The 20,042-nt window shown below is 38.8% G+C and overlaps 1 protein-coding gene across 2 annotated transcripts in view; it reads right to left on the reverse strand.

Moving 5' to 3' along the window:
• Nucleotides 1–6,410: 6,410 nt before the first annotated feature.
• The window catches only part of LOC126184966 (sodium-coupled neutral amino acid transporter 9-like), a 347,307-nt gene continuing 333,675 nt past the window's right edge, over nt 6,411–20,042 (reverse strand). For both annotated transcript variants that reach the window (XM_049927662.1, XM_049927663.1), the window contains exon 12: nt 6,411–7,802. In XM_049927662.1, coding sequence (XP_049783619.1) covers nt 7,628–7,802 — 175 coding nt within the window. In that variant the 3' untranslated portion in view covers nt 6,411–7,627. The remainder of the gene's footprint in view (nt 7,803–20,042) is intronic.

Here is a 20,042-nt window from a genome sequence, read left to right on the forward strand (position 1 = left end):
GACATCATCTTCCTGTGTGTGCAGTGCCAACAGTAAAATTCGGAGGCAGTGGTGTTATGGTATGGTCGTGTTTTTCATGGAGGGGGCTTGCACCCCTTGTTGTTTTGCATGTCCTATGACAGCACATGCCTACATTGATGTTTTAAGCACCTTCTTGCTTCCCACTGTTGAAGAGCAATCTGGGGATGGCGATTGCACCTTTCAACACAATCAAGCACCTGTTCATAATGCACAGCTGTCCACCCCCAGTAGCTGAGTGGTCAGCGTGACAGACTGTCAATCGAAAGGGCCCGGTTTTGATTCCAGTCTGGGTCGGAGATTTTCTCCGCTCATGGAATTGGCTGTTAAGTTGTCGTAATCATCATCATTTCATCCCTATCAATGCGCAAGTTGCCAAAGTGGTGTCAGATCGAAAGACTTGCACCCGGTAAATGGTCTACCCGGCGGGAGGCCCTAGTCACATGACGACTCACTCAATGCACAGCTTGTGGCGGAGTGGTTACATGACAATAACATCCCTATAATGGACTGGCCAGCACAGAGTCCAGACCTGAATCCTATGGAACACCTTTGGCATGTTTTGGAACACCAACTCCGTGCCCAGCCTGACCAACTGAATTCGATTTCTCTCCTCAGTGAAGCACTCTGTGAAGAATGGGCTGCCATTCCCCAAGAAATCTTCCAGCACCTGCCTGATCATATGTTTGCAAGAGTGGAAGCTGTCATCAAGACTAAGGGTGGGCCAACACCATACTGAATTCCAGCATTACCGGTGGAGGGCACCATGAACTTGTAAATCATTTTCAGCCAGGTGTCCAGATTCTTTTGATCACATAGTGTATGTACTGGTCACACAATTCCTGTAAGTTCTGGGCTGATGGTTTGTCGCCACAAAGCTGGCACCTGATGGCATCTCATATGTGTTATATCAGATTCAGATCAGGTGAATTTAGTGACCAAGACACCAATATGAGTTCAGTATCACATTTCTAAAACCACTGTAGCATGATTATGACTACATTCCAGATTTTATGTAATACAAATTAAGAAATATATACATAAATATGTAACCAAAATTGGTGAAATGTGTAAATCAATATGTACTGAAGCTGTTACAATGTCATTGTAAAATTCCAAATTTCGTTATTTATTTATTTATTTTTTGCTAGAAAATGTAAGTTCATAAGTAGGCTAGTCAAATATTTGTATTAATTCTTAATCAGTACACATCTGCTACAAAGTACTGAAGTACACGTGTATCTTATTGAAGCATTTAAGTCACACTGGAATGGTACGCACAATTAATTACAATATACTTTTCCAAATGTTCTGTTACCATCATGCATTGTCTTCTATCTGACATATGTTTTTATAAATAGAGAAAGATCGCCCAGCCTTACAAAAAGTCAAAGATGAATAGTTACACAAAGGGATTCTGCTAGTAATAATATTCTCATGTTGGGGGGGCATTTGCAATTTCATTTTTAAATAAGTGAGACAAAATAACAAGATTTGTGCATCCAGGATTCTTATTCAGCAGAGCTTGCAGTTTACTGGAAAATACACCAACCACTTCACCTGGTGGAGTACTGACTGTCTGAACTGCATCTTCCGTTATTTCCACAGCCCCTTGGTGAGGCATACTTGAAGTCTCCAGTTTCTTGATACTGTTGGGAAGGCGGATGAAATGACTTATGATTGATGAAACTTAGCTAATCACTTTAGAACTGTTGAATGCTGACAAGGATTCACTCACAGACACTACAGGACCAGAAGAAAAGTTCTCCGTTACTGACTTCACAGCTTAGAAGTGCTTACTGTAGAAAATAAATGCTTCAACCCATGTTGCTCATCTTGTTATCACTGGCTCTGGAGGCAGTGGTACATCAGATATCTGCTGCTTGTGGCATTGTACATATACGGACATTTCAAGAAACCCTTCTTTGTTGCTGATACCAGTACATTTCCTTCTGAGAACTGATGTCTGACTCTCTCTGCCACTCATTACAGTGCATGAGCCAGGCATGTAATATGCACTATTTTTGGATAAAATACATTAAGCAATTTCCCTGCTTTCATCATGTATGGAACTGCCACTGTGTACATCAGTAGGATCCTCTCTTCTTTTATCCCATCTGACCATAGTATCTTAAGTCCATCATTAATGAACCTAGCAAATTTTGCGCTATATTTTGCCTCCAGAGGTTTACAATAAATTAAATTGCATTTAGATGCAGCCTCATAGTCCACATTTCTGACAACTAGGTTAAGGTTAAAGTTGAAATAGCCTACAACATCTGCCGTTTCGTCAGCAAAAATCCATGTAGGCAATTTGCCAATGTCAACCCTGAGAGTAATTCTCCCTAAAAGTGCACTTATTGAGAATGTTGTCATTACAGTATTTCTGTAAGAAATGTTTAAATTCAGGTACCTGAAGTTTGTTCTGTGGTATGTTCCATGCAACCAATTCAAGTCACAATTATTTGCAAAATTCACTATTAGATGTTTTAGGCTGTCCTTGCAACTGTGTAAGTAGAACTTGTTGCTTTGAAGAACTCTGTTGTTTATTCCTAATATGTACACTGAAGAGCGAAAGAAACTGGTACATCTGCCTAACATCGTGTAGAGCCCCCGCAAGCATGCATAAGTGCCATAACACGAAGTGGCATGGACTCAACTAATGTCTGAAGTAGTGCTGGAGGGAATTGACACCATTAAGCCTGCAGGGCTGTCTATAAATCTGTAAGAGTACAAGGGGATGGAGATTTCTTCTGAATAGCACGTTGCAAGACATTCCAGATATGCTCAATAATGTTCATGTTTGTGAAGTTTGGTGACAGAAGTGTTTAAACTCCGAAGAATGTTCTGAAGCCACTCTGTAGCAATTCTGGACATTTGCAGTGTCACATTGTCCTGCTGGAATTGCCCAAATCTGTTGGAATGTACAATGGAAATGAAAGGTTGCAGGTTATCAGACAGGATGCTTATGTATGTGTCACTTGTCAGACCCATATCTAGATGTAGCAGGGGTTCAATATCACTCCAACTGCACATGCCCCACACCATTAGAGAGCCTCCACAAGCTTCAACAGTCCCCTGCTGACATGCAGGGTCCATGGATTCATGAGGTTGTCACCATACCCGTACATGTCCATCTGCTTGATACAATTTGAAATGAGACTCGTCTGACCAGGCAACATGTATCCAGTCATCAACTGTCCCAGGCGAGGCATAAAGCTTTGGGTCATGTAGTCATCAAGGGTACACAAGTGGGCTTTCAGCTCCAAAATCCAAATGTTGGTCCATGAACAAGTGTCAGCATGTGAACCATTCAATGAAACATCTTCGATATGATTTTTCATTGAATGGCTTGCACACTAACACTTGTTGATGGCCCAGCATTGAAATCTGTAGCAATTTGTGGAAGGGTTGCTCTTCTGTCATGTTGTAAGATTTTCTTCAGTCGTCGTTGGTCCAGTACTTGCGGGATTATTTTCCGGATGCAGCGATGTCAGAGATTTGATGTTTTACCAGGTTCCTGATATTCATGGGACACTCATGAAATGGTTGTATGGGAAATATCCCCACTTCATTGCTACCTTGAAGATGCTGTGTATCATCGCTCATGTACCTACATTCAAACTCACTTAAATCTTGATAACCTGCCATTGTAGCAGCAGTAACCAATCTAACAACTGCACCAGACACTTGTTCTCCTACATAGACGTTGCCAACCACAGCACCATATTCTGCCTGTTTACATATATCTCCGTTTTTGAATATGCATGCCTATACCAGTTTCTTTGGTGCTACAGTGTAGATTGCTTTGTGTATGTTGATCAGTTTGAGATTTCATTGTACATACTACATGTTTATCACAAGTTTGAAATAGGACTATTTTGCCTTCAGTGCTTAAAGTCTTGTCAATCAAAATCTGTGTTCTCAGGTTTGATGACAATGAAGATCCAACCAGTTGCACAGTTAACTTCAATGCAGCTGACTGTTACATATTGTGAAGCATTTGAGTACAAAAAAGAGAAATGTTTAAAATGAGTTATAGTTGTCCGCATCAAACTTATACACTTTAGGATTGAGTGTAATGGGATTGACAACAGTATGAAAAACACAACAATAAAACTTAAATTTCTTTCCTTGCTTGCTACATAATGAAAATGTATGAGATTTGTGAAAATTTATAATAATTCTGCAATAATATTAAAATATGTAAAATTATGTACTGCAGTGTGAAACGAGGGTCTTTTCAGTGCAGTTCATTGACATTTTAGTTTTTCTTATAACTACATATAAAGGAACAGAATATGAAATTACATAAAATCTGGGATCTGATTATAACATTTTGACATGGGCAGTTATTTTGCTGGAAGGTGTCACAACATAGCCATTGTTGGAGACATCAAGCATGAAAGGATGTTGGCGGTCCACAGTAATATTCTTGCAATCCACAGTTGTCATAGTGCCTTTGATTACTAGCACAGGTCAAATGGAAGACCAGTTAAAAGCCACCAATGACATAATGATGCCCTCACCAGCCTGTTTCTGTGGTGCAGTGCTTGTTTTGAGAAGTCGTTTGCCTGGATAATAACAAATGCGGATATGATCATGAATCTGGTGCAACAAAAAGCATGATTTGTCCAACTAGGTGACACATTTTTGTTGATCCACATCCCTATCTCCCCACAGCAACAATAATGAATGATGTCAATGGGTCAGCACTGGAACCAATTGGGGGTCTTCTGCTGCAAAGCATCATGTTGAACCATGTGTGCTGAAGGGTGTATTTCAAACTATCTTTGCCTGGGCCAGCACTGTATTTAGTTATGGGATCTGCCATGTATCATTGTCTATCCTTATTTATCAAACAGGGAAGCCTCTGACCTCAATGTTTTGTGATGAAGCCTGGATGTCCTACAGCTTGTCATTTACTCATGGTTTCACCATTCTTCAACCACTTTCTATATGCTGATGGCAGTAGTATGTGAACATGCAACAAGTTTTGCCATTCCAGTATGCTTGTGTTCTGGTGCTGGACCATAACAATCTGGCCTTATTATGTCAGCAGATTTCCCCCATTTGCAGGCTGTATCATCATTATAATGGTTCTCTATTAATCTCTGCTCTACTTATATACTTTCATTGCCATTTCTTGTGTCTGCAATACCATCAGGTAGCTCTAAATTCCACAGTGGCCAATGGTCATAATATTTTGGCTAATCTATTTCATTGTGTAACTTTCATTCTCTTGCATTTGAGAATATTATACCATAACTTATAGTCTTCAGTTTGCTTGTCAAACCAAACTCATATTTTCTTCTTTGGAGTATTTTTTTGTGCATGTTTTCTTAATTCTTGATTAACTTATTTTTGGTGGTTCCAAAAACAATCCCAAATGAATGGAAATCACTAAATCAAACAGAAATTTCTTGTATGGCCAAATGTATAATTTTCCCCAATTTTGTCTTTATAGGATGCAGTTGCAGACGTAAATGATTCTTTTATTCTATCTTTTCCTACTGATATGGAGAAACATACTTTATTAAATTTTTTTTAATTGAGTGACAGGGGTCAAAATGTCTTAACGGTATAGAGCAGAATTTGTGCTCTTTATTATTTACTGCTTTTAATTGGTAGACACTGCCCATTTTCCCCTAGCTAGTGCATTTTTAAATGAGATGATATTTGTAGCAGTTATTCTTCATTTATGCTTAATTACATGTACAATTTCTGCAGAACGCACATCTGTAGTTAATTTGCTGGCAATAATGAGGAGGGTAGTAGCATTCCAGTTTACTAAACTGAGTTTTACCTTAACTATTTCTGATGATTGCTACAGAGAGTAGTCTGTAGGAGGGTGACTCTGTTCTTGCAGTCTCTGAAGTCACCACATTTGTTGGATTGTACGAGTCCAATCTAACTTAATAGTTTTAAATTACCAAATTACAGAAATTTGCATCAATATTTGAGTTGTTCATTGGTGTGAGATCATTGGGTCCAGCTTGCTCGACTATGCTACTGAAGCTGTTGAGGAAATTACCCACTTCTACGTTTGGTGGATGATAGATTCTCACAACTCTGTGCTTCATTAGAATATCAGAAAGACATACAAGGATGCCCATACCAAGGAGCAAGGGAGGGTGGGGGGTGCCCTAACTCTCAGGGAAAGGGAAAGAAGTATAGTATATTCAAGTGTTCTTTCAAGAAAAGCCATTTAAAAGTCAGTATTATGTAGGTTTTCAATGAGGTTGGAATTGGAACTTTTTTTATGGATATGTAAAAGTCATCATTCATTTTACAAACTATTAAAAACACTCCATACCCCTGGATCCAGCCTGCCCATCCCCCTAACAAACTATTGTTAGGGCACTCTTGAAAACATATAAAACTTAGTCATAATTTGTTCAGAGTAATTTATTTGCTAAGATACTATTCATCATCTACTGAAGTTTATCTCACAAAACCTTATTTTTGCAGTTCCTTGAAGCATTATATCATATGCAATTATTTTTATGGCAAATGTAGTTAATTTCTTCACTTGTTGTGACTGCATAAGAAAGTTGGTAAATTGACTATGACTTAATTTATACGAAGAAGAAGTTTCCAAACATGAAATTAAGAGTAAATAGACATTACTATCGTACATCAAACAGATGGATGTGCTCTCTCTCTCTCTCTCTCTCTCTCTCTCTCTCTCTCTCTCACACACACACACACACACACACACACACACACACACACACACTATTCAACAGAGTTGTGCAAAATCTTCCTTTTGAACAAGAATCAAATGATTTGTTAATTTCTCACTCATTGCATACCATTGACAGATTTCATCATTTTAGTATAGATTTGCAAGATCAATAGTTGACACACTGTAGTTGCATATTTGTCAGTATCATTGTTGTACAGTGCATTAGACATTGTTTATTTCTACAATGATGTAATAAATATAATAATAATTATAATAACTGTTATTATTAGTATTACATTGTTCTGAATGTTTAAATGCATTTAGTCATTCCTTTCTGCATTGTACATTTATTTTGGGTGGTGAGTTACAGCTCAGAGCAGCATAGCGTTACATGTTCAACACACTAGGATTTTATGCTCGCATTTTATTCATAACAATTACAGTAGATTAAAACATTGTGGTAAAAAGATACATGGTTTGTAAGGTGAGGACACTAACCTTGATCATAACATACAAAATATTTTTAGCTTTATAATGAGATGAACCACATTTGACACACTGTTACTCAGTTTACACAGTTTTCTAAAAATTTGTTAAATATATCTTACTTAATGGAAACAGAAATATAAGTACAGTATTGAAGGATGAAATTTAATTGCTTACACTTTTGCTTTAACAATTTTGACTAATCCTCTATTGTGAAAGTAAAAGAAAGTCTTGCCTTGTATGAGGTAATGTTTTGATAATTACTGATCTGGTAAAAAACTTCTCTATCACAGAAATAGCTAAAGTATTTTCTGTCACAGATATAACTAAAGTACACACACACACAGTTGCAAAATTACAACCTTAGGTTGCACATCTTGACCAAAAACACTGTGAGAAAATTAATTTATTCAATCATAGCTGACTGACACTTGTTTAATGATCAGATACAAAAAACTGAGACAAAAGGTTTACTCCCCCAATAACTGGAATCAACAGATGGAATATTGTGGAAGCAAGTGTGAGTTTTCCATGTTTCCTAAGGCATGCAAGATGTAACAGGCTAGGTAAAGTAAAGATGTATATAAGACCACTGAGAGCACCCGTGAACCTGGAATAGAAATAAATATTTGTACATAGTCAATTGAAAGTATGCTGCATAGTAGAGAAGGATGTAGCACAACACTTACCCTTTAAATTATGTGACAATAGAGTGAGTAACAATGGACATGTGCCATATACCACTAACATGGATGGTAAAGCATGAAAGTTTCCTTGGTGAGTAATCATAGTTAAAACAGCTTAATGCTTCATTAATTTGCCTTATCACCATTCTGTCCAGATATTCTTAACACAGCACTGAGTTTGACCCTATGTGACTGAGAATCTTACTGTCATCAAGTTCTTTACATGTGATCCACTGCATTTGTGCATTACTATTATGAGATAGAAAGTTTTGATTCCCCCCATGAGCTATGGACCACACCAAGATGGGGTGGCTTGTGTGCTTCAATGATACAGTTCCGCTTACAATAGGCACAACCACAATTAGAGCGTACCTGTGAAGAGGATTGACAAACTGTGATTCCTGGCATTAGGCTGCAACCTTTTTATTAGGCCATAATCTGGATGACTGAATGATGCAGCTTTATAACAGTAGCAAAAATGGCTTTGTTACAGCAAATGGCAGAAAGCAAGGGGAAACTGCCAACTGCCACACCATACAGCAATCTTTTCTAAATTGCTTTGCAACTGATACTGGTCTTCGAATGACCTCACTAGATGGTAAATTACAGCATCATCTGCGAACAACCTAAGAGAACTGCTCTGATTGTTATCCAGATCATTAATATAGATCAGGAACAGCAGAGGTCCCATGACGCTTTGCTGGGGAACACCTGATATCACTTCAGTTTTACTCGATGATTTACCATCTATTACTACGAACTGTGACCTTCCCAACAGGAAATCACGAATCCAGTCGCACAACTGAGACAATTCCCCATAGGTCTGCAGCTTGATTAGAAGTCGCTTGTGAGGAATGGTGTCACAAGCTTTCCAGAAATCTAGAAATGCGGAATCAACTTGAGATCCCCTGTCGATAGCGGCCATTACTTCGTGCGAATAAAGAGCTAGCTGCTTTGCACAAGAATGATGTTTTCTGAAACCATGCTGATTACGTATCAATAGATCGTTCCCTTTGAGATGATTCATAATGTTTGAATACAGTATATGCTCCAAAATCCTACTGCAAACCGACATCAATGATATAGGTATTTAGTTCGATGGATTACTCCTACTACCCTTCTTAAACACTGGTGCGACCTGCGCAACTTTCCAATCTGTAGGTACAGATCTATCGGTGAGCGAGCAGTTGTATATGATTGCTAAGTAGGGAGCTATTGTATCAGCATAATCTGAAAGGAACCTAATCGGTATACAATCTGGACCTGAAGACTTGCCCGTATCAAGCGATTTGAGTTGCTTCGCAACCCCTAAGGTATCTACTTCTAAGAAACCCATGCTAGCAGCTGTTCGTGTTTCAAATTCTGGAATATTCCATTCATCTTCCCTGGTGAAGGAATTTCGGAAAACTGCATTCAATAACTCCACTTTATCGGCACAGTCGTCGGTAACAGTACCATCGGCACTGCGCAGCGAAGGTATTGACTGTGTCTTGCCGCTTGTGTACTTTACATACGACCAGAATTTCTTCAGATTTTCTACCAAATTTCGAGACAATGTTTCATTGTGGAACCTATTAAAGGCATCTCGCATTGAAGTCCATGCCAAATTTCGAGCGTCTGTAAATTTTAGCCAATCTTCGGGATTTCGCGTTCTTCTGAACTTTGCATGCTTTTTCCGTTGCCTCTGCAACAGTGTTCGGACCTATTTTGTGTACCATGGGGGATCAGTTCCATCTCTTACCAATTTATGAGGTATGAATCTCTCAATTGCTGTTGCTACTATATCTTTGAATTTGAGCCACATCTCATCTACATTTGCGTAGTCAGTTCGGAAGGAATGGAGATTGTCTCTTAGGAAGGCTTCTTGTGACACTTTATCCGCTTTTTTAAATAAAATTATTTTGCGTTTGTTTCTGGTGGATTTGGAAGAAACGGTACATGGAGTGAGATGGAATGTCATGCATTTGTTGGATTCAGTGATATTGAGTTTATGGGTTGGAGCAAAAAATATTCAGGTTTGTATGGAAGTTTTGCCTCATAAAGGTGAGAGTTATTGTCCAAGCTTAGGGTTTGTTTTTTTGATTAATTATCATGCTGAAATTGAACTCGCTTTGGGCACAGTAGAACTGGATTGGATATCATTCCATCTGGTGGGAAACTTCCGATAGTGCCTCACTGCTGTAATGTTCATCCCTTGTGCAATATGAATACTTAGACTGCATGTGTGGCCACTGAGGATTGATTTGTGTGATAATGTACTATAAGTTATGGGAAAACTAATGAGGGTGAGTATGGGAACTAATTTGCCTGTAAATGTATTGTGTCTAACAGAGCCAATAAAGGAAATATGGAATTAGATGATACATAGGAGTGTTGTATACTTTCAGAAGTTAGACAGAGAGCCAGTGATGCCTGTCAGGATAGATAAACATACGCCTGCAAACATGGATGTTTCCAAAGGGTTGACAGCCACCAGTTTGGAAATTTTGGAGGAAGAAAATTTTATGTGGATGTCTCCAAAGGGTTGACAATCATCAGTTTGGAAATTTTGCAGGAAGAGAATTTAAATAGAGCAAATTTAGACTGCTTAAGCAAGCCACCACTATAGATGCATTAAGTTAGAACATAGCGCACACGGAGGGAGCAGAGAGGATAGCTATGGAGCAGTTATTGTTGGAATATGAAAATCTGTTCAGTCCTTGTGGGTCTTTCCTAGTGACCCCAGAGATAAAGCATAGGATACCAACTGGAAATAAACTGCTAGTGTATCATAAACTGTACCATATCCCACATATCTAAAAGTGGCTATGGAAGAATTTATTAACCAATAGTTATGAGACAGTATTTTGAGGAAAGTATCAGTTCCTGGGAAATGCCAGTAGTGACTGACCCAAAGAAACATATAGGTGGGATGAAGGCATCTCATTATTGTTGTGATCATCAGTACCTTAACAATCATACAGTTACAAATGTTTATCCAATCCCAAATCTAAAAGAAACTTTAGATAATCTAGGACAATGCAGATATTTTCTAATGTGGATCTGTGAAATGGATATGATTAGCTGTTAACAGCATCAAACGATCACCCGAAGACAGCATTTATGGTCCTGTCAGGACATCATTAGCATCATATATGCCATTTGAACTACAAAATGCACTATCTATATTTCAGTGCCTCTTAGGCAGAGTTTTTTTGGTGACTGAAACCTAGCAATGTATGGTTTATTTAGAAAACATAACTCACTTTACAAAGGACATGGAAGAGGATTTATTATGAGTAATGGAAGTGTTTAAGTGGTGGTGCACAATACGCTTAATTCTCAACGTAGAAAAATATCACTTTTCACTAGAGGAAGTGCAGTATTTATGGCATATAATTGGTCATGAAGGAGTTTGGAAGGACTCCAGCATAATAAAAGTCTTGTAGGATTTTTTGGCACCTTGCACAGAGAAGGAGTTACAGACTTTCTTGAGTCTGGTCAAATGTTATTGATAGTTTGTGCCAAAATTGATGGAAATAGCATGGCCACTCACTCATCTGTTGAGTAAAGGAGTGAAGTTTTACTGATTAGTGGAGTACAAATATGTGTTCAGATATTTGATAGAACTGTTAACATCTTGACTGATATTAGTTTTCCCGAATTATGAAAAGGAATTTGCACTATCATGTGATATGAGCAATAATGCGCATGACTGTGTATTGAGTCAGGAAGTGGATGGGGAGAACATTCATTTGCCTATAATAGAGAACAACTACTCTACCTCAGAGAAGGATATGCTGAATCTCATATATAACATAAGCAACTGTGGGTTGCAAAAGCTTGAATTTTGTGTGTGTATTTGTGTTTGTTTGTGTGTCTGTCTACATACCAACGCTTTCATTTGGTATGTTACATCATTTTTGTTTTTAGATATATTTTTCCCACATGGAATGTTTCCCTCTATTATATTCATAACATATTTTCAGTGTTTTATATATGGGTGAAAATTTAAAGCCAAAATGACTCAAGCAACGTTGAAGTGGCTGTTAGGATTAAAAGATTCATTGAGTAAGTTAATGTGCTGGAGGCTAGAACTCAATGTATTTGATTTTGAGATAGGTCATGGAAATGGAAATATGGATGGGCTAGTCAGAAAGTCTGTGCTTTATAATGAGTAGATTCCACCACTGCAGAATGGCAGAAGGTGCAAGAAACTGACAAAGACTGCAAGTGCAACCACAATTCATTGTACACAATCGAGTGTTATTAATGTATGAATCTCAGATATGTTGTGGTTCCAGCTACATTCTGAAACCAAGTATTAAAGCAGGTGTGTGACTGTATGTTAGCAGGGCATGAACTCATAGTACAACAGAACAAATTGTAGCTAAACCATATTGGCAGTGAATACATAAGCAGGCTGTAGAACAGCATGTCAAGAACTGTGTACCATGCTCACAGTGAGCCAAATTAAGTCATCAGCATATTCCACAGCAGAGATTACTGGAGGTCAGTAAACCATTTGAGATAATTGGTTTGGACATCTTATGTCCTTTTTGGCAGACACCCACAGGAAATCATTACATCTTAATGATAATACATCACTTTTGCACTACATAGAAATGACAGCCATTCTGAATCAACAAGAGAAAACCGTGGCATAAGCTGCAGTTAATAATTACTTGTTAGAGTTTAGTATTCCAGAGACAATTATTGACCAAGTCCCTAATATGACACCAGAGCTGATGAAGCAACTTTGCAATTTGTTGTGAATTCATACATTAAGAATTAGTGCTTTACACCCACATGCAAGTGGCAGAATGGAATGGTTTCAGCAGATAACAGGAAAGATGATGAGCCATTATGTCAACAGTCATCATGATGCCTGGAATACACCATTACATTAGGTTGTTGCAGCATACACTTCAAAACTTCATGAGAGTGCGATTCTATTACTGTATGAAGTCATGTATGTATATAAGATGCCATCACCATGTGAGAGAGTCAAACACACAGTGGAGGAAAATTTTGTGAGTACCTTAGAGACGGTATGGTGACAAATGAAAAAGTTAATATGAATGCCCTAGAATAGCTATTTGGCTAGCAAAATAACATATGTTTGCCAGACTAGAGTGGATATAAAAAGCAGACTGGCAATAGCAACAAAAGCATTTCTGAAAAATTGGAATTTGTTAAATTCAAATATAAATTTAAGTGCTAGGAAGTCTTTCCTGAAGACATTTGAATGGAGTGTAGCCTTGTATGAAGTGAAGGATGGGCAGTAATAAAATGAAATGTGCGTTTAGCATTTGTGACCGGGATCTTTCTTCTAGGAAAATTTGGCAATGGGGTGCAAGCGTTTCTAGTTGACACAACTCTGGTGACTTACATGTCAATGATGATGAAATAATGATGAGGACAACACACACACACACAGATCTGAGCGAGGAAAATCCATAACTTGGCTGGGTGTCAAACCTGGGGCCCTGAGATTGAGAGGCAGCAATGCTAATCCTAAGACCATCAGCTGCTGACACAGGGTGATAAACAGGTGAGACACAAAATGGAAGAGAAGCTTTTGAAACTTGGTCTACAGAAATAGCTGAGATTAGATATGTAGATCAAATAACTAATGAGGGAGAACTAAATTAAATTGGGGAGGAGGGAAATTTATGGCACAAGCTGACTAAGAGAAGGGATGATTTACAGAACATATCGTGAGGCATCAAGGAGTCATCAATTTGGTAATGGATGGAAGTGTGTAGAGTAGAAATAGTAGAGGGAAACAAAGGCTTAATACATTAACCAGGTTCACATGAAGTTATGCAGATATGAAGAAGCTTTAACAGGATATGCTACTAAGGAGAGCTGCATCAAACTTGTCTTCAGACTGAAAACCATAACATCAATCATTTTTATTCTCATCTTAATGAAAAATAATGGTAAGCAGAAGGCAGTGGATGGAAAATAACCTGTATAAGGAGATGGATCACTATTTACTAAATTGAGAAGGTACTTAGCAGTGGTCATCCATGTAAAAGAGGGTACAATAAATATTTTGCCAAATTTATAAATTACTCTAAATTACATGAGTCAGTTAGTGAATTTATTTATGAACTTCAATACACAACACCACTGCATGTTTTTCAGCAAATTTTTTTAAAGATTTGAGAATAGCTCTGTGTAAATAGTTGGGGGAGGGGGGATGATTCTCCTGAATAAGATACTGATGCCTTAGTTACAAAGAAATGGGAGAGTAAGAATATCAAGTGAATGAAAATATGTATGTATTCTTCAGTTGTGAACTTCGCTAAATATGCTTGGAATTTTATGGAATGAGATGCTGCAAAGATCCATCAGTGCACTTTTACAATATACTGCTGATGCAACTAAACACTATTGTGAACACTATGTTGAACTGATTCACATTATATATTTGTCTCTGAGATGGTTGTCAGTTATACAAATTTGTCCTGATCTCTCACTGCGATTTAGGTCATCACATTGAAAGCCAACTAATCATAAAGCTCTGAATGCAATCTTCAAATATTTGTTCTCCTATCTACACTGAAGTGCCAAAGAAACTGGTATAGGCACGCGTATTAAAATACAGAGATATGAATATAATACAGGGAAACATTCCACGTGGGAAAAATATATCTAAAAACAAAGATGATGAGACTTACCAAACAAACGCACTGGCAGGTTGATAGACACACAAACAAACACAAACATACACACAAAATTCAAGCTTTCGCAACAAACAGTTGCTTCGTCAGGAAAGAGGGAAGGAGAGGGAAAGACGAAAGGATGTGGGTTTTAAGGGAGAGGGTAAGGAGTCATTCCAATCCCGGGAGTGGAAAGACTTACCTTAGGGGGAAAAAAGGGACAGGTATACACTCGCGCGCACACACACACATATCCATCCGCATATACACAGACACAAGCAGACATTTACAAAATGTCTGCTTGTGTCTGTGTATATGCGGATGGATATGTGTGTGTGTGCGAGTGTATACCTGTCCTTTTTTTCCCCCTGAGGTAAGTCTTTCCACTCCCGGGATTGGAATGACTCCTTACCCTCTCCCTTAAAACCCACATCCTTTCGTCTTTCCCTCTCCTTCCCTCTTTCCTGACGAAGCAACCGTTTGTTGCGAAAGCTTGAATTTTGTGTGTATGTTTGTGTTTGTTTGTGTGTCTATCGACCTGCCAGCGCTTTTGTTTGGTAAGTCTCATCATCTTTGTTTTTAGATATATAAAATACAGAGATATTTAGACAGGCAGAATACAGCACTGCAGTTGGTAATGCCTGTATAAGACAAGTGTCTGGCACAGTTGTTAGATCAGTTACTGCTGCTACAATGGTAGGTTATCAAGATTTATGTGAGTTTGAACACTTTGTTATAATCGGCACATGAGCAATGGGAAACAGTATCTCCAAGGTAGCGAAGAAGTGGGGATTTTCCAATATGGCTATTTCATGAGTGTACCATGAATATCCCCCCCATGAACCATAGACCTTACTGCTGTTGGTGGGGAGGCTTGCGTGCCTCAGTGATACAGATAGATATACCGTAGGTGCAACCACAATGGAGGGGTATCTGTTGAGAGGCCAGACAAACGTGTGGTTCCTGAAGAGGGGCAGCAGCCTTTTCAGTAGTTGCAGGGGCAACAGTCTGGATGATTGTCTGATCTGGGCTTGTAGTAACACTAATCAAAACAGCCTTGCTGTGTTGGTACTGGGAACGGCTGAAAGCAACGGGAAACTACGGCCGAAATTTTTCCCGAGGGCATGCAGCTTTACTGTATGGTTAAATGATGATGGCTTCCTCTTGGGTAAAATATTCCGGAGGTAAAATAGTCCCCCATTTGGATCTCCGGGCAGAGACTACTCAAGAGGACGTCATTATGAGGAGAGAGAAAACTGGCATTCTACGGATAGGAGTGTGGAATGTCAGATCCCTTAATCGGGCAGGTAGGTTAGAAAATTTAAAAAGGGAAATGGATAGGTTAAAGTTAGATATAGTGGGAATTAGTGAAGTTCGGTGGCAGGAGGAACAAGACTTCTGGTCAGATGAATACAGGGTTATAAATACAAAATCAAATAGGGGTAATGCACGAGTAGGTTTACTAAAGAATAAAAAAATAGGAGTGTGGGTAAGCTACTACAAACAGCATAGTGAACGCCTTATTGTGGCCAAGACAGACATGAAACCCACACCCACTACAGTAGTACAAGTTTATATGCCAACTAGCTCTGCAGATGACGAAGAAATTGAAGAAATGTATGATGAGATGAAAGAAATTATTCAGATAGTAAAGGGAGATGAAAATTTAATAGTCATGGGTGACTGGAATTCGATAGTAGGAAAAGGAAGAGAAGGAAACGTAGTAGGTGAATATGGACTGGGGGTAAGAAATGAAAGAAGAAGCCGCCTAGTAGAATTTTGCACAGAGCATAACTTAATGACAGCTAATGTTTGGTTCAAGAATCACAAAAGAAGGTTGTATACATGGAAGAAACATGTAGATACTGACAGGTTTCAGATAGATTATATAATGGTAAGACAGAGATTTAGGAACCAGGTTTTAAATTGTAAGACATTTACAGGGGCGGATGTGGACTCTGACCACAGTCGATTGATTATGAACTGTAGGTTGAAACTGAAGAAACTGCAAGAAGGTGGGAATTTAAGGAGATGGGACCTGGATAAGCTGACTAAAGCAGAGGTTGTACAGAGTTTCAGGGAGAGCATAAGGGAACAATTGACAGGAATGGGGGAAAGAAATACAGTAGAAAAAGAATGGGTAGCTTTGAGGGATGAAGTAGTGAAGGCAGTAGAGGATCAAGTAGGTAAAAAGACAAGGGCTAGTAGAAAGTTACCTTGGGTAACAGAAGAAATAATTTATTTTATTCATGAAAGGAGAAAATATAAAAATGCAGTAATTGAAGCAGGCAAAAAGGAATACAAATGTCTCAAAAATGAGATCGACAGGAAGTGCAAAATGGCTAAGCAGGGATGGCTAGAGGACAAATGTAAGGATGTAGAGGCTTATCTCACTAGGGGTAAGATAGATACTGCCTACAGGAAAATTAAAGAGACGTTTGGAGAAAAGAGAACCACTTGTATGAATATCAAGAGCTCAGATGGAAACCCAGTTCTAAGCAAAGAAGTGAAAGCAGAAAGGTGGAAGGAGTATATAGAGGGTCTATACAAGGGTGATGTACATGAGGGCAATATTATAGAAATGGAAGAGGATGTAGCTGAAGATGAAATGGTAGATATGATACTGCATGAAGAGTTTGGCAGAGCACTGAAAGACCTGAGTCGAAACAAGGCCCTGGGAGTAGACAACATTCCATTAGAACTACTGACAGCCTTGGGAGAGCTAGTCCTGACAAATCTCTACCATCTGGTGAGCAAAATGTATGAGACAGGCAAAATACCCTCAGACTTCAAGAAGAATATAATAATTCCAATCCCAAAGAAAGCAGGTGTTGACATATGTGAAATTTACTGAACTATCAGTTTAATAAGTCACTGCTGCAAATTACTAACGTGAATTCTTTAGAGACGAATGGAAAAACTGGTAGAGGCTGACCTCAGGGAAGATCAGTTTGGATTCCGTAGAAATGCTGGAACACGTGAGGCAATACTGACCCTACAGATTATCTTAGAAGCTAGATTAAGAAACGGCAAACATACGTTTCTAGCATTTGTAGACTTAGAGAAAGCTTTTGACAATGTTGACTGGAATACTCTCTTTCAAATTCTGAAGGTGGCAGGGGTAAAATACAGGGAGCGAAAGGCTATTTACAATTTGTACATAAACCAGATGGCAGTTATAAGAGTCGAGGGACATGAAAGAGAAGCAGTGGTTGGGAAGGGAGTGAGACAGGGGTGTAGCCTCTCCCTGATGTTATTCAATCTGTATATTGAGCAAGCAGTAAAGGAAACAAAAGAAAAATTTGGAGTAGGCAATAAAATCCATGGCGAAGAAATAAAAACTTTAAGGTTTGCTGATGACATTGTAATTCTGTCAGAGACAGCAAAGGAGTTGAAAGAGCAGTTGAACAGAATGGACAGTGTCTTGAAAGGAGGATATAAGATGAACATCAACAAAAGCAAAACGAGGATAATGGAATGTAGTCGAGTTAACTCGGGTGATGCTGAGGGAATTAGATTAGGAAATGAGACACTTAAAGTAGTAAAGGAGTTTTGCTATTTGGGGAGCAAAATAGCTGAAGATGGTTGAAGTAGAGAAGATATAAAATGTAGACTGGCAATGGCAAGGAAAGTGTTTCTGAAGAAGAGGAATTTGTTAACATTGAGTATAGATTTAAGTGTCAGGAAATCGTTTCTGAAAGTATTTGTGTGGAGTGTAGCCATGTATGGAAGTGAAACATGGATGATAAATAGTTTGGACAAGAAGAGAATAGAAGCTTTTGAAATGTGGTGCTACAGAAGAATGCTGAAGATTAGATGGGTAGATCACATAACTAATGAGGAGGTACTGAATAGAATTGGGGAGAGGAGGAGTTTGTGGCACAACTTGACTAGAAGAAGGGATCGGTTGGTAGGACATGTTCTGAGGCATCAAGGGATCACCAATTTAGTATTGGAGGGCAGTGTGGATAGTAAAAATCGTGGAGGGAGACCAAGAGATGAATACACTAAGCAGATTCAGAAGGATGTAGGCTGCAGTACGTACTGGGAGATGAAGCAGCTTGCACAGGATAGAGTAGCATGGAGAGGTGCATCAAACCAGTCTCAGGACTGAAGACCACAACAACAACAACAACAACAACAACAACCATGACTATCAGGAATCCGGTAAAACATCAAATCTCTGGCATTGCAGTGGCTGGAAAAACATCCTGCAAGAATGGGACCAAAGACAACTGAAGAGAATCATTCAACTTGACAGAAGTGCAAACATTCTGCAAATTGCTGCAGATTTCAATGCTGGACCATCAGTAAGTGTCAGCATATGAATCATTCAATGAAACATCATTGATATGGGCTTTTGGTGGTGAAGGACCACTTGTGTATCCTTGATGAGTGCATGACACAAAGTTTTATGCCTGAACACCAACATTTGACTGTTGATGACTGGAAACATCTTACCTGGTTGGACGAGTCTCATTTCAAATTGTATCAAGGGGATGGACGTGTATGGGTATGGAGACAACCTCATGAATCCATGGACCCTGCATGTCAGCAGGGGACTGTTCAAGCTGGTTGAGGTTCTGTAAGTGTAGGGTGTGTGCTGTTGGAGTGATATGGGACCCTTAATATGTCTAGATATGACTCTTACAGGTGACACATATGTAAGTATCCTGTGTTATCATCTGCATCCATACATGTCCATTGTGCATTTCGACAGACTTGGGCAGTTCCAGCAAAACAATACGTCACCCCATACATTCAGAATTGCTACAGAATAGTTCCAGGAACACTCATCTGACTTTAAATACTTTTCCTGGCCACAGAACTCCCCAGATATGCACATTATTGAGCATATTTGGGATGCCTTGCAATGTGCTGTTCAGAAGAGATCTCCATCCTCTTGTACTCTTACAGATTTATGAACAACCCTGCAGGATTCATGGTGTAAATTACCTCCAGCACTACTTCAGACATTAGTTGAGTCCATGCCACAACCTGATGTGGCTCTCCTGCATGTTCATGGAGGTCCTACACGATATTAGGCACGTGTATCAGGTTCTTTGGTTCTTCAGGGTATTTCAATGGTAGAGAATCTAATACAGTTTCTTCAATGAAAATAGTATTATTTCATAGTTAGATATGAGATATGTGGTTTCTTGATGCAGTTGAGGTATCTGCCAGAAAATATTCAATCAACTGTAAGTATGTGAAAATTATCACAATGTTACAACCAAAACAAAATGATACACAAAGTACTAATGCTGTGCAGTGCGAGTATTTAATACTGTATGGAATATATATTGCACCAAAATTGATTCATACATCATGAAAAGCCTCTGAAAACACTATACTGCCCCAGTTTAAGTCTCATACCACTGAAAAGATGAGTGAAATAGATATTAGTGTCAGTGGCATTGAGATACAGCTGAAATTGTCAAAATTGAACGAAGCCCTAGGGCACAATGGAATCCCTGTCAAACTCTGGACCCAATTTTCAGCTGCGTTATCCCT

The sequence above is a fragment of the Schistocerca cancellata genome, chromosome 4, assembly GCF_023864275.1.
Source record: "Schistocerca cancellata isolate TAMUIC-IGC-003103 chromosome 4, iqSchCanc2.1, whole genome shotgun sequence".
In the NCBI taxonomy this organism is placed as follows: domain Eukaryota; kingdom Metazoa; phylum Arthropoda; class Insecta; order Orthoptera; family Acrididae; genus Schistocerca; species Schistocerca cancellata.